The sequence below is a fragment of the Phocoena sinus genome, chromosome 7 (genome assembly GCF_008692025.1).
Source record: "Phocoena sinus isolate mPhoSin1 chromosome 7, mPhoSin1.pri, whole genome shotgun sequence".
Classification (NCBI taxonomy): Eukaryota; Metazoa; Chordata; class Mammalia; order Artiodactyla; family Phocoenidae; genus Phocoena; species Phocoena sinus.
Window position 1 is genome coordinate 70,583,369 of NC_045769.1, and position 15,189 is coordinate 70,598,557.

Below are 15,189 nucleotides of genomic sequence, written 5' to 3' on the forward strand. Positions count from 1 at the left end.
ATGCATGTCTCTTTATCTCCCTACCCCCAATTAAAAACACAACATCCTTATTTATGCTTTCAGCATCATCTTAACCTTCACAATGTAGGAATATATAGTTGAATGTGCTTTCTCGGAAAACATCTAAATCAAAATCACTTTTGGCAGACACACAGTGGCTATTACTAAATAGTTCTAGAAAGCTCTCTTAGCAAGCTAAGGATTTATGTTATAGTTAACTTATCCAGTGGGCTTACTAAAATGCAGTCATATTCTAAATTAAGCCTTATACGGTCCATCTCTGGAAAAAGCTCACTTGAGCCTCTACTATCCTAATTCTTGCTCTTAATTGTTTACAGGCCAAAGTCATACTTTCTATTTCTGGAGGAATGAATAGATCCAGAGTTGCTTTCTGAGAAAAGTCCCAGTCTTGGCAAAAATAGGACTTGAATTAAGAATCACAACCATGTGCCATGTTTACTTTCTGTCTCTCCTTCTCAGTCCGTGCAGCAGTCAACAAACCCAGAAAAGTAGGTTCTTTTCTACTAAGCACAAACTTAGATTCAAGCTCATTCTCAGCAAGAGCTCCAGAGAGGGAAAAGAAACAAATATGTAAGGACTGACTTGCCAAGCTTGTAGAATGTAAGCTTCCTGAAGAGGCACACTGTGGATATTTGTTTTCCCAACAAAAATGTGGACTAGATATTAACTAACTGTATAAAATAAGAATAGTAGTCAGTTTCCTCAATGTTTAAAAAAATGTTAGTATAAGCATTTTCATTTTGACTCTAAAAGGAGAAAATGTCAGTGAAGATGTTATAATATTAAAAGGATCTAAATTTTTTTGTGGAAGTACTTGTTTGGATGAAAATTAGAGCATTTACACATTATCTCAAAGAGATGGACATTTACAGTTCTGTTATAAGCAATGTATCCCTAACTCATGGAATCAGATGGAAAAAATCTTGACATCTTTATTTCTGCAGTCGGTCTCATTTTTCTTGAAACCATTCAAACCAGTCAGAATTTTCCAGAAGTTGCAGTTTGAATCACCCAACCATCCAAGGAAAAAACAAACAAAACTAAAGAAATGTGTTTTAGCCTACAATTTTCCTTCTCACTAACAGTTTCAATTTAAATTTCTCCCTCTTAAAGCACCCTGATTTCTCCTTAGATCCTGTCAAAATGATTTTCTTGCAGACACCCACACTTGACGGCAGTCCTAAGTGGTACTCAGACCAGTCACACACATCAGTGCATTTTTAATTGCTAAAGCCAAGAGTAACCATTTTAATCATGCAATAATCATTTATTATAGTCAGTTTCTCTTCAGGATGTAAAGTCATGGGAATAACTCACTAAAAAGTACTTGCGGACTTTGAGGCTTTGGCAGGCTGGGACAGAACTTCTGAGAACACGTTGTGTGAATTTTCCAAAGAAGGCAATCAGTCCAAGAGGACCCACATGGGAGCAGTCCATTTGGGACCTGGCTGGTGGCTTTTATCTTGCATTTGAGGATCTCACAATCACACGGAGATGCCTACAAGCGTATAGCATAACTTGGATGTTTATCTTAATGCTTGCTTCAGTTTGTAAAGAGCTGACCCCATCAACTGGAAAGGAAGGAGGGGCTCCTCTCTAACTCAGGGTGGTTACATCTCTCTGCCAGTAAGTGCTTAATGACTCATTTTCCTCAACAGAATTTTCATAAGGCTGGAATTCAGGGAGGGATGTCTGGAGAATGTCTAAGAGGAAGTTCATAAGCCACCATCCTGCTCTTTGCTGGAGAAAGCCTCCCATGGTAATCAGACCAGTTGAATAAAGCAAACAGCAAAAGATTTCAGGAACATTTTCTCATTACTTTTCATGAAAAATCCATGAAAGCTCACCATGAAGTTTGTTTTAGTCAGGTTGAGATCATTACAAATGTCCAAAGAAGAAAACCATCAGTGGAAGAACTAAAAGACAGTAGGTTAACAACCGTATTTATGTGGAACAACAGAATCTATCCAAATGAATTGCATTGAACCAGCCGATATACTCCAAGAAACTGGTGTGTGTGTGTGTGTGTGTGTGTGTGTGTGCATGTGTATGTGTGTGTTTTAATTCAGACTACCATTTTACTGATGTCAAGTTGACCGATTGCTTTGGATTTATGTAAATTTATCCAAAATGAAATTGTACATACAACTTACTTCTCTTCTCAAATGCTTTTTTATTTATTTTAAAGGCTTTATAATTACTAACTGTTCTCCTCTCTCAGAAGCTATTCTGAGAGGGAAGCAAAAATATCACTTTTGCAAAGCCATTTTCATTCTTTCAAAGGTCTGCTGGTAAATTATTCTTACTGATCTTTCCATCTTTCTGGCCTGTGCATACACACCTAACCCATCCTAAATTTCACCAGATGGCATTTTATTTCTTTAAAGTAAAGCAGTCGTGGGTTTAGACAGTTGAATTTTTAAACTTCTGTATTTACTGAAAGTGCATATGGTGCTATATGGACAAAGAAATTGTGCTGAAAGAAAAACATTTCTGTCTGCAGTACCTCATAATCTCCCAGAGGAAGCAAAGAAATTGCAGTAATGTGGTGTCTTTCTCACAAAATCTTATGTGACTTTAATTTTCTCCTTCTGCTAAAAATGAGAGATATATGTGTACTGTACACACCTGGAATTTATATTATTTTAAATTCTTCTTTTGGTTGCAAATAGAAAGGTTATCCAAAACCCAATGACTTGCCAATGTGATCTGTAAGTGATTTCTAGAAGAAAATGAAACAGAAACCTAAACTTGTAAAAAATAATTAAAAAAAAAAACTTCTGTGTGGCAACGTAAGCAGATGTTGGTGTAGAATTTACAAGGATGAGAATGCTATAAAACCTCCCTTGAGCCACTCACAGTTCATTTCAAGGCCAAGAACGCCCCCAAAATCTGTTTCTGATTTTACAGAAATCTTTTGAAATTTGGCACGGTATTCAAAAGTCTGTGGAAAGAAAAAAAAACCCTTGCCCTAGCTTCGGCTTCCAACTACGAAGACAGACTTACTTCTTTCAACGGTTTTCACAGATCCGGTGACCCACGCTCTGAAGTCAGAATTAGCTAACTTTCAAAAACATCTGGAAAAAATGAAGGTTAGTATATGTAGCCTCAGATACTTGCTAAAGCATGGGGGCTGGCTGAATTGAGCGCAATCAGAGTTTTCTATCGTTTAGAAGGTGAGGATTTGTACATAAGTATGTACTTCCTGGAGTGGGTTGGGATTGGGAAATTTGTTCTAAATATACTGTAGAAACATTTCTCCTTGCAGAGCTGGAAGAATTCCAGCAATTATAGCCAGATTAGTGGAAAACAATCAAAAGCTTTATGGGGAGGGAGAAAGAGGATTTAGGTGTAAACAAAAGCTTGCCAATTCTACTATTTAGCAGAAACCATTTATATGTCTAATTTTCTTTATTTTATGTAGACATGGTTAAAAATTGTACTTGGAGTTGCCACTTCTGCTGTGCTTGCCTTATTGGTGATGTGCATTGTCTTACGTCCTTCAAGAGGTAAGAATTTTCTCTAATTTGCTCTGTCTGCCTAGAATACTTCGGAAAATGCACTAGTGCTTGGTCACAAGTGATCGAACATTTCCTAAGTGCTTATTTTCCAAAGTAAATCTGTTATTTCTAAGAAGACTTATAAGCTCCCAGATATGTTGTTGAGCAACCAGAAATACTGAGGAATTTAAGGCATGGGTAGGAAGAGGTTTCCAGTATTATTTCAGCAATAGAAAAACCTGAGTGCTCTTCTATATCACCCCTACATCTCTGCAAAGTATGTGCTAAATTCCAAGCTTTGACAGGCCTTTAGAGACAATATTTTTAACTAACATTGCTTTCGTTATTGGATTGCCTCATGGAAAGTAAAGATGAGTAAGAATGGAAAAGTTAAAACAGAACCTATGGAAATTTTTATTATGAGTCTTTCCAAAAATTTAGGGAGGCAGTCAAGAATAGAGATCTCGAGAATAGCTGCATAGAAAAAGTGAAATTGTTGTTCTAGATGCAGTAGCCAAGAAAATCAAGTTAGAAGACTAAATATTATTAAGCAAGCGTTATGTTTAGTTATAAATTTATCCTTTTTAGAAAAGCTTAGATTAAGATTGATCTCACCTTGCTAAAACTTGAGAGACTGATGTTGGGGGCTAGTTTGGATTTAAATTAAGACTCTGTCTATAAATATTTCAGTGATATTAGAGAAATAGATTTTTATGAAACTCTGAAAAGAAGCTCAAGTTCTAAACTGGAAAAATGTACAGTAATAACAGGTCTTCTGCCTTGGGGTCCAGGGAAAGGAAGAAAGTTTGTATCAGCAAATATTAAAATCTTATGATAGCTAAAGTGGAAAATATCTTTGGTTAAAAGCTAACTGACAGTAAAGGAAGATCAATGACAAGCCTTTAGCTAAAGAAAGTATGAGTCCTGAATGATTTGTTGCTTTAAAAAATGAAATATAGAAAAATATTTTGAAAAATTCAAAATGCTCATGGGATTTTCACAGAATTACAAGATGAAGAGGTTAACCAATAAAACGAAGGCAATGTTCCTGTATCTTCAGTGTTGATTTTCAGTCCTCATTCCTCTCTGCTAGCACAAGATTATTCTGAGGCTGTTGAGATAGCCTGAGTTCACATTTTTTATATTTTTTCAAGTTAAAATTATTTTCAGACTGGTGTCTTTCCTCATTTGGGGGCCATATTTTCCTCACACCAGCAATTGTCAGGTAGTAAATTAGTTCCTATTGGCCCTTTGGATGTTAATACATTCAAAATTAGTTCCTGAATTTTAAAGAAAACTCCCCAATACTTGAAATGGACACTTTGCTCCATCAGAAACAAATGTTCTGAGAACAAAAGTGTGTGGATTTTATGGTGAGCCTGCACCTTGTCTACAGGCAAGGATGGGTTGCATTTGCACTTTGGAATTATAGAGTCATAATTTCTAATAAGAAATATACTACAGTTATAGTATATAACTATACACATTCATAGATATTTGTCTAATTATATATAATCCCAACCCTTACCTTCTCCCCAAGTTTAACATAGATATATGTTATAATCTACATATATTATAAAAGTCCTATGTTCTTTTTTTTTTTTTTTTGCGGTACGTGGGCCTCTCACTGTTGTGGCCTCTCCCGTTGCGGAGCACAGGCTCCGGACACGCAGGCTCAGTGGCCATGGCTCACTGGCCCAGCCGCTCCGCAGCATGTGGGATCTTCCCGTACCGGGGCATGAACCCGTGTCCCCCGCATCGGCAGGCGGACTCTCAACCACTGCGCCACCAGGGAAGCCCCTATGTTCTTTGTAAGCTAATTTTCTGTTTCAACCAACAGGAGATTCTCAGAGCAAAGTAGTTTTCAGATAGAGTGAAATAATCAGTTTAAGCTTCAGATGAAATTTTATTTTATTTATTATAAGTTTTTTTGAAGTAATTTAATATTTTATTTATTTATTTATTTTGGGCTGCATTGGGTTTTCTTCGCTGCGCGTGGGCTTTCTCTAGTTTTGGTGAGCGGGGGCTACTCTTCGTTGCGGTGCACAGGCTTCTCATTGCGGTGGTTTCTCTTGTTGCAGAGCATGGGCTCTAGGCGCGCGGGCTTCAGTAGTTGTGGCATGTGGGCTCAGTAGTTGTGGCACGCGGGCTCAGTAGTTGTGGTGCACGGGCTTAGTTGCTCCACGGTATGTGTGATCTTTCTGGACCAGGGCTCGAACCCGTGTCCCCTGAATTGGCAGGCGGATTCTTAACCACTGCACCGCCAGGGAAGTCCCAGATGACATTTTAGTATTCTTTCAGCAACAGAAAATCATGAAAAAGCTGAGGACTATTTTTTTCCATAATACCATTCTTTTTCTATTCTAAATTTGCTGAAGAACTTATCAGAATGTCACTTAAGTAAATTGTACAGGGGACTATTCATTTATCTACTTTCCTGAGCAGGACCGGGGTTGAGACTCTTCTTGCCTTGAGTCAGTGGTCCAGGCAGCCCTGATGTGAAGTGTGCCCTGATGACTTCCCTCTTTTCTCCTCACGCCCTGCTCCTCAGCCATCCCCAGTGTGGAACTTCAGGTCCAATTCTCAGTCTCACATCTGCCCAGTGGCTGGTGAGGGAGGATCTGAGGTGGCAAGGCAGGAGAAGGGAAGGAGAAAGAGGAAGGAAGAATGGAAAATTCAGAGCCAAACAAGCTTCTCTTTAGCCTTCTTTTCACACTTCATCAGAAATCCGATTACCTCACAATTGCCTTAAGTGCCCTCGTATTCCTAACCCAGGATTTATGCGCCAGCATTAAGAACAGTCTTCCTTTGAGAAACTTAAGGACCCCCTTATGAAACACTCATTCATTTATTTATGTAATAACAAATGAAGTCCCACTAGTTAGTCCCACTCAACTAATTGAGTTCCACCCGCCCATCATTGTGCTAGTTGGGGAAACAAAGATACTGCGATTTAGACTTTCCTCTGAAAGCACGGTAAGCACCCAGTATGGATGCTCAGTCATCACCACGAACATGAGATCAGGAGTTCACTTAGACCACTGGCTCACTTAAACCACTGAGTGTAAGTGAAAGAAGAAGAAAGGGGCTTTTCCAAGGAGGGAGCAGGTCCCAGGAACACCAATCTCAGGATTAAAAGAGCTTTGGAGGAATTAGGCAGGATTTTAGGAACAAATAGGGCAATGGAATGGTGAAATGAGAAAGATTCGTTTAGCTCACTCACATAATAATAAAAATAACAGAAAACTTTGTTTGAGACTGCCAAGTTTTCCTTTTTTTATTTTCACCAAATGGGAAACACATATGAGTTTCCACCCCTTAGACCCAGGCCGTCCTCCTTGGCCTCAGCCTACTCCTTCAACCGATTCCCTTTCTTTTCTCCTGTCTCTATTTTTTCTCTTGAGATTCTTCTTCCCAAGCATTACTCCTCTTCCTGTGTAAAGATGCAACCAAACCAAGAGTGGAAACTAAGCTCCTCGCCTTTTCCTCATTTTCGCCAACTCCAAGGATAAATACATAACTTTTTGTTTCAAGAGATATACAGAGGTGAAAAGACAAAAACCAAACAAACAAAAAGCTAGAATTGGAAAGTAACAGAAGCTACAGAATTTTGCAAGTAAATTCTATATGGCCTTGCTTCATGATTAATAGTTTCTGAATTCCTGGACCTTTGTGAAAGGAATTGTGGGAGCTATCTGCACTTTTCTTGATTTCTGTCGAGCATAGAGTTCCCTACATGGTGATAAGCAAACACTCAATAAACACTAACTATTTTTTCTAAGATTTCTAACATTTTGTAGCAGCTTAATGAATGGTAGCTACCATTTTATTGTGCTCTATATCCTAGCACACAAAGATGGCAACTAGGCCTTCTGTGTGATGTATTTTAATTTCAATAATGCTCTTCTTAAGTCTGAGAGTAGGGAGAACTTATCCCTGGGCAGCATCCCTGTTCCTATCCCCCACCTCCTTGGATCAAAAACAAATATTTCTTCAGAAATTTTGTGTGCAAGGCCCTCATAAAGGATATTGGCAGCTCTGAGGCAAAAGCAAGATTGAAGAAAGGAAGAGATATGATAAAGGAAGCTGAGGTGGGTGAGGATGCAGAATAAGACTGAGTGAGAGAGAAAGAAGAGGGAGATTATGTAGTGTGGAGAAATCCGAGTTCTCCTGGGCAGGGAGGACCTCTAGTACCTGCTGTGAAAGGAGAACCATCATTAGCCTAGCCTCAGATCTCCCTGAAGTCCTCCTGTCTACCTTTGCAGACTTTTTCTTTTATTGTTTTTGTTGTTGTTGGTGGTGGTGGTGGTTTTGGCCTGCAGTGTTTTATACAAGTTTGTATTAGTTGTCAACTTTTTAAAATCAGAAGATTTCACATAGAAATGTACATTTTTGGCTTCTTTTTAAATATTAGATCTGGCAACATTGGGCCCGAGATAATAGTCGGCTGAGAAGCAGTTGTCTTTAGATTGACAGTGAGTTCTCCAGTTTGCTACATACCCCAATAGAAAATACTTTCTATTTTATTTACACAAGTTACCATATTCACTTACAACATCTGCTTGACTCCTATAAACACTTGGATTTTTAACCTTTGGACTGAAGAAGCTATAGTATTCTTCCTGAGATTAAAAATAGCAATCTACTGAATATGAAAAAACAGAGATTAGCATCCATAGTTATCCATTATCCACAATACCCAGTCCACTGTGCTCCTGGATACTTTGGTTATTTGTTCAACGAATTATTTATTGAGCACCTTCTAACTACCAAGCACAGGTATAAGGCATGAATGACAAGGTCTCTGGCCTTAGGAAAGGACAATCTGATAATAAACAAGTAAATAAGTGAATTAATAGAGTATTTCAAATTCATAAAAGTGCTACAGAAAGCAACTAGAGTGGAGGCTGTGTTAGACATCTAGGGCTGCCATGACAAAATATCACAGACTGGGTGGCTTAAACAACAGAAATTTATATTCTCACAGTTCTGGAGGCTGGAAGTCTATGATCAAGGTATAGTCAGGTTTAGTTTTTCTGGAGGCTTCTCTCCTTGGCTTGTAGATGGCTGCCTTCTTGTTTTGTCCTCATATGGCTTTTCCTCTGTGCATGTGTGCTCCTGGTGTCTCTTCCTCTTCTAATAAGGGCACCACCAGTTCTCAGATTAGGGCTCCACCTTTATGGTCTTACATAATCTTAATTACCTTGTTAAAGGACTTATCTACAAATACAGTTCCATTGAGGGTTAGAGTTTCAATTTATGTATTTTGGGGGGACACAATTCAGTTCATAACAGAAGTGGTCAAGGAAGGCTTCTCTGAGATTATATTTGAGCCAAGACCTTAAGGACGGAAGGATGCAAGCTGGGGGCTAGCCCCTCAATGCAGAAGGAAAAGCAGATACAAAGGCTCTGAAGCAGGAAAGTATATTTGGGAAGTTCAAGGAATCAAAAGGAAAGTGATAGCTGTGAGGCCAAAATTATGTAAACAAATGAACACAGGAAAATACATATATACATATGTACTTATGACTGTACACACATATATAAAATTTATAGTGATTGCTTACTTAGGTAAGTAATACCTTATATAATTTATTTCAGAAGATATCTGAAGTCACAGATGATTTAGACAGAATATAAATCAATATTTTATAAGAATAAATATCATTTAGAATGTCTATATTTTAGGCAGAAAACCATTGTTACTATTATTATCATTATTGTTACTATTACTACTATTATAACCTCAACAACCACTTTTTATAAAATAAGATATTTGTGAGACCAAATTGTCATCAAAGGAGATGTGAATATGTTTTTAAGGCTTAAAATTTTCCCGGTATCAACATTCAGAACTGTGAAACAGATTCCCTCAAATATCTTAAGAGTTTTAAGCTTATTTATTCACTGTTCTTTTGGAGGAAATATGGGGAAGTCTAAAGTGCTGAGGAAAAGTTTCAGAAAGTTCATGGACATAACAGAGCTTTTGAGTTGAGTGTAAACACATCAACCTTGCAGATTATATTTCTCTACTTTGCACTTGGATTTTAAAATCACAGAAGACGAATCTTGGAAAATTCTTTGAGTTTTGTCAAATTCTAAATAATTTAGAAAATAATCCAAGTCTTTGGATGACTCCTATTATGCAGAGGAGTTTACCTGTCTCTGATTTCCAAAGCGAATTGTTACAACTTACACAAGAATATCTAGTCACATATAGTCCTTGAGAAAAACATGTTCTAAAGTTCAAATAGGGGAGGTGGAATCAAGGCTAAAGGTTCTTAAGAACCAGAGACAGTCAAACTGAGCCTTAAAATCTAGCAACATGTTAGGCATAAATTAAAATAATATTTCAATGGGATAATCAATACTAATCAGTCTTTTACTTACTTATTGGTTATTATATATAGAGCAAAGAATTTATTTTTCATTTTAGTATCCTTGTGAATTAACCAAAATTATGTAGTAAAAACAGAATCATTTACAATCTTTATTAACCTTTATTCCTGTTAATAATAAAAAAATAGGGTTGCTTAGTATCTAAATTAAAATTTTTTCAAACTGCTTATGGTTTTTATACTCAGTAGAAAAACTGATATGATAGGACTCCTTAAAGGAACAGGATAGAAAGACTGTCAAAAAATCAGATAACTTAGAAGAAAAGAACAAATTTCTAGAAAGATACAAACTACCACAATTCACTCAAGAATAAATAGAAAACCTGAATAGAACTATAACAACTGAAGAAGGTGATTTAGTGATTTTTAACTTCCTGCAAAGAAAACCCCAAGCCCAGCTGGCTTCGCTGGTAAACTCTACCAAACTTTTTAAGAATTATTACCAATCCTTCACAAACTCTTCCAAAAAATAAAGGAGAACACGTCTCAACTCACGCTGTAAGGCCAGTATTGCTGTGATACAAAAAGTATTAAAAAACATTACAAGAAAAGAAGTTACAGACCAATAGTAGTTACAGACCAATATTTATTATGAATATAAATGGAAAAACACTCAACATAATACTAGCAAGTCAAATCCAGCAATGTATAAAAAGGACTATTCACCAAGACCAAGTGAGATTTATCCCAAGAATGCAAGGTTTAATATCCAAAAATCAATTACTATAATAAGCTATATTAATAGAAAAAAGGACAAAAACGACATGGTCATTTCAATAGACACAGCAAAAGTATTTAACAAAACACAGCAGTAAAAACACAGCAGACTAGAAATAGGAGGAATTTCCTCTATCTGATAAAGGGCATCCACAAAAACCTCACAGCTAACATCACACAGGTGAAAGATTCAGTGCTCTTCCCCTAAGATCAAGAGCAAGACAGCATGTCTGCTTTTACTTGTGTTTAATATTTTATTGGTAGTTGTAACCAGAGCAATTAGATAAGGAAAAGAAATAAAAAGTATCCAGACTGGAAAGGAAAAAGTAAAACTATCTCTATTTGCAGATGACATTGTTTATAGAAAATCCTAAGGAATTCACCAAAAAATATTGGGACTAATAAACAAGTTGAGAAAATTTGCAAAACACAAGACCAATATATAAAAAATCATTTGGATTTCTATACATTACCAATAAACAATACAAAAAATATATAAATAAATGGAAAGAGATCCTATATTTATAGATCAGAAAACAGTATGTTTAAGATGGCAATACTCCCCAAATTTATCTGCACATTAAATGCAATCCCTATCCAAATCCCAGATGACTTTTTCTTTTGCAGAAATTGACAAGCTGATTCCAAAATTCATATGGAAATGCAAGCGATCCATAATAGCTATATTGAAAATGAAGAACAAAGTTGGAGGAATCACACTTCCTTATTTCAAAACTTACTACAAAGCTTACATAATCAAGACCATGTGATACTGGCATAAGGATAGACATATAGGGACTTCCCTGGTGGTGCAGTGGTTAAGAATCCACCTGCCAGTGCAGGGAACACAGGTTTGAGCCCTGGTCTGGGAAGATCCCACATGCCATGGAGCAGCTAAGCCCTTGTGCCACAACTACTGAGCCTGAGCTCCAGAGCCCGCGAGCCACAACTACTGAGCTTGCGTATCACAACTACTGAAATGCATGTGCCTAGAGCCTGTGCTCTGCAACAAGAGAAGCCCCCACTCATCGCAACTAGAGAAAGTCTGAGCGTAGCAACAAAAACCCAACGCAGCCAAAAATAAATAAATTAAAAAAAAAAGATAGACACATAGATATATCAAATAGAACTGAGAGCCCAGAAATAAGTGTAAAAGCCTTACATTTATGGTTAATTGATTTTCAATAAGGATGCCATAGCAATTTAATGGAGAAAGTCTTTTCAACAATTGGACAACTGGATATCAACATGTAAAAAATGTTGGACCCACTTCCTCACACCATACATAAAAGTTAACTCAAAATGGATCAAAGACGTATATGTAAGAGCTAAAACTATAAAACACTTAAAAACAAAACCTAGGGATAAATCTTCTTGTCCTTGGATTAGGCAGTGGTTCCTTAGATACGACCCAATGCACAAGCAACAAAGGAAAAAGTACATAAATTGGACTTCTTTGAAATTTAACACTTCGGTTGCAAAAGCTATCATCAAGGAAGTGAAAAGACTACCCACAAAATGGGGTGAAAATGTTTGCACATACATACATCTGATATGCAACTTGCATCCAGAATATATTTTTTAAAAACTCTTACAAATCAATAATAAAAGGCAAATAACCAAATTCAAAAAATAGACAAAGGATAGACATTTACCCTCCAAAAGATATAAAAGTGACCAATAAGCTTATGAAAAGAGACTCAACATCATTAGTCATTAGGAAAATGTAAATCAAAACCACAATGAAATACTAGGAATGAAATTACAGGTGTAGCAAATAGGCATCCATTACAGCCTGCCTAGTGAGAAATGGCTTGACCTTGGAGGTTCAGTAGAAGTGCAGGGAGTTGAGAGAGATTTTGGAGATAGAATTGTCAAACCTGGGTGCTGGACAAAGGCAGTAAAAGAAGAGGGAGCTCAAGGATAACTCCCAAGTATTTGAATTGAGGAACTACATGGACGACAGTTGCATTGACTTGCAGAAATTTGGAGGGACAGCATGGAATTCCTTTTTTCTTAGCTTTAGACATACTGATTTTTTAAAATTAATTTTTATCGGAGTACAGTTGCTTTACAATGTTGTGTTAGTTTTGCTGTTCAGCAAAGTGAATCAGTTATATATATACATCTATCCACTCTTTTTTAGATTTCCTTCCATTTAGGTCACCACAGAGCACTGAGTAGAATTCCCTGTGCTATACAGTAGGTTCTCATTAGTTACCTATTAGACATACTGATTTTGAAGTGCCTGTGAGATATGCAGGTGGAGGTGTTAAAGAGGAAGTTTAATATATCGTCTGGATCTCAGAGAAGAAATCCAGTGAGGGGTGAGGGGTGGCAGTGGGGGGGGGGTGTGAGCCAGCTAAGAAGATGTGATAGAAACCCTGGGAGAATTAAATGGTTGAGGAAGGTGACTCTTTCTGAGGTCCCAAGTAAAACGAATATAAGCCACACCACAACTTAAAGCAGAGATTATAGGAAGATGAGCTGGCAAAGGAGACTGAGTGGGCCTTCAGATATAGATGAGGTTTATTTTCATCTTCAGGGTCACCAAAATATTTGGCATTTACCACCACGTTCTTGTGCATTATGTTGACCATACCCCATGACCTTTACTGCTTCAGAGATCACGAAAAAAATAGCCCTAATTAACATAGCACAACAATAACATAATACACAAAATGAACTTAAACCTGACAATAACTTTGAATAACATATGTTGATCAGTGCTACCTGTAGAGAGAACCATGGGAAATTCTTTCAGAACTGAGAGCTACTACATTCTTCAGTGAGACATTGAAAGCTTATAGTGAACTCTTTGCTTTGACAAAACTCAAAACGGTCTCATTTTCTCTTAACGTTCATTTTGAGGTATAATTATTCAACCCCCCCTTGTGTGTTGCTTGGTTCTTGACCTTATTTTTGTGTTTGTTTTGTCTTGTTATATCACACGTATGCTTTCACTTTAAATCAAAAGGTAGTGGTAAAGTGTCCAGTCTCTAAAATTAGATGGAGCTGGATTTAAACCCCAGCTCTGTTATGTATTAGGCAAGTTACTTTAACTCTCTAATTTCCATTTCCTAATCTGTAAAATGGTGTTAATAATAATACTTAGAGAGTTGCTGTGAGTGTTTCACAGGACCACGCATGCAGAGTGCTTGGTACTTATTAGAACTTAGTAAATTATAACACTTATTACTGGTCTAAAGCTACCTCAGTTCCATTTTTTTCAAAGTTGTCAGTCTTTGCCCAAATATAATGTTAGTTTTAAATAGTTTATTTCCCAACCAAATGTCTCCAACATTTGCCCCTGTGGTGCTCACTCCGAAAACAAACATGAGTTGATGCAATGGCTGGAGACATTGCCTATCTGAGGACAACATCTTTGCAGAGCCAACAGAGAGACAGGTGCAGTGTGCCTGGGAGCCCACGTCACTTTCATTGGGGTGGCCTCATAAGCATCAGTTCCAAAACAAGTATGAAAGTGAGAACAAAATGACCTAACAGCCATTCATGTGCTCACTTAATAAACCATATTTTCTCATTTAATTTATGATGAATATTAGAGCCGACATCAGATGTCTCTGTTCTGATACTTATTTGTAATTTTTTAGGACTAGAAAATTAAATGGCAGAAATAGAAATAGAACCCTAATAAAGAATAAATACAAAGTTTTAAGAAAGAATTCGGAGAATAGTGAATCATTATTTACTTGGGAACGATTTCTGTGAATTGTCATTTCTTGGATTCATAATTGAAATAATTTCCAGCTGTGCTTTAAAAAGTTGAAAACGCAAGTAATTAAACTATAGTAAATTGGAGTGTTTTGCAGTGTATAAATAACTGTGCTAAAGATGGGCCAAATTGACTATAGGGGCACTATCAAGAATTAAGTGTTAAGTGAGTGTCAGTTACGTATAGAAGAGAGATATGCTCTCAGGATTCTTTTCTACTTCTCAGCTACTTAGAGTTTAAAAATTATAGATGCCAAAACTAAACTTCCAAAATAATCAAAAGATTATAATTCAACATTAAAACATCATTTGGAAAAAGGCATGAAAATCCACGTATTCATTCAGTAATTATTAGTGGAATATTTTTCAGGTGACTAGAACTTGTTTAGTGTGATTGATGCCATAGAGATGCATTTTATACTGACTTACACAGAAAGACACACACACATGCATACACACACACACACGCACACATTCAATACACTAGAATACAATGACCCCTTCCCCTACCAGTGCTTTCCTTGTTATCTTGTTTAAATCTAATCTGGGGCAGAATCACTCCCTTTGCCCTTTCTCCACTGCTCAAGGATCAGCGGAGGGAATGTACCTAAGGAAGAGTCCATCTAGACAATGAGCAAGAGGACTGAATAGGGACATAAACATTACAGGCGACCGTTAACATTCCTTGAAAGCCATGATTAACATTAGCTGTGGAGAATCTGTCCATGAAGTGTGAATTGCTACGCAGGCCAGACCCATCCACCTACCAGGGGTTTATAAGCAAGGAGCAATTCCACCGACAGGCACGGGAGAACATT

General features: G+C 37.1%; 1 protein-coding gene across 6 annotated transcripts in view; it reads left to right on the forward strand.

The window, feature by feature from the left end:
• The first annotated feature begins 1,445 nt into the window (after positions 1-1,445).
• The window catches only part of FAP (fibroblast activation protein alpha), a 73,397-nt gene continuing 59,653 nt past the window's right edge, over positions 1,446-15,189 (forward strand). Inside the window, exons 1-3 of one of the 6 annotated variants that reach the window (XM_032636963.1) lie at positions 1,446-1,647; positions 2,932-3,113; positions 3,446-3,530. In XM_032636963.1, coding sequence (XP_032492854.1) covers positions 3,108-3,113; positions 3,446-3,530 — 91 coding nt within the window. In that variant the 5' untranslated portion in view covers positions 1,446-1,647; positions 2,932-3,107. Of the gene's footprint in view, positions 1,648-1,716; positions 2,033-2,819; positions 3,114-3,445; positions 3,531-15,189 lie in introns of those variants that run through there. The other 5 variants (XM_032636965.1, XM_032636967.1, XM_032636962.1 and 2 more) reach the window with 5 other exon arrangements.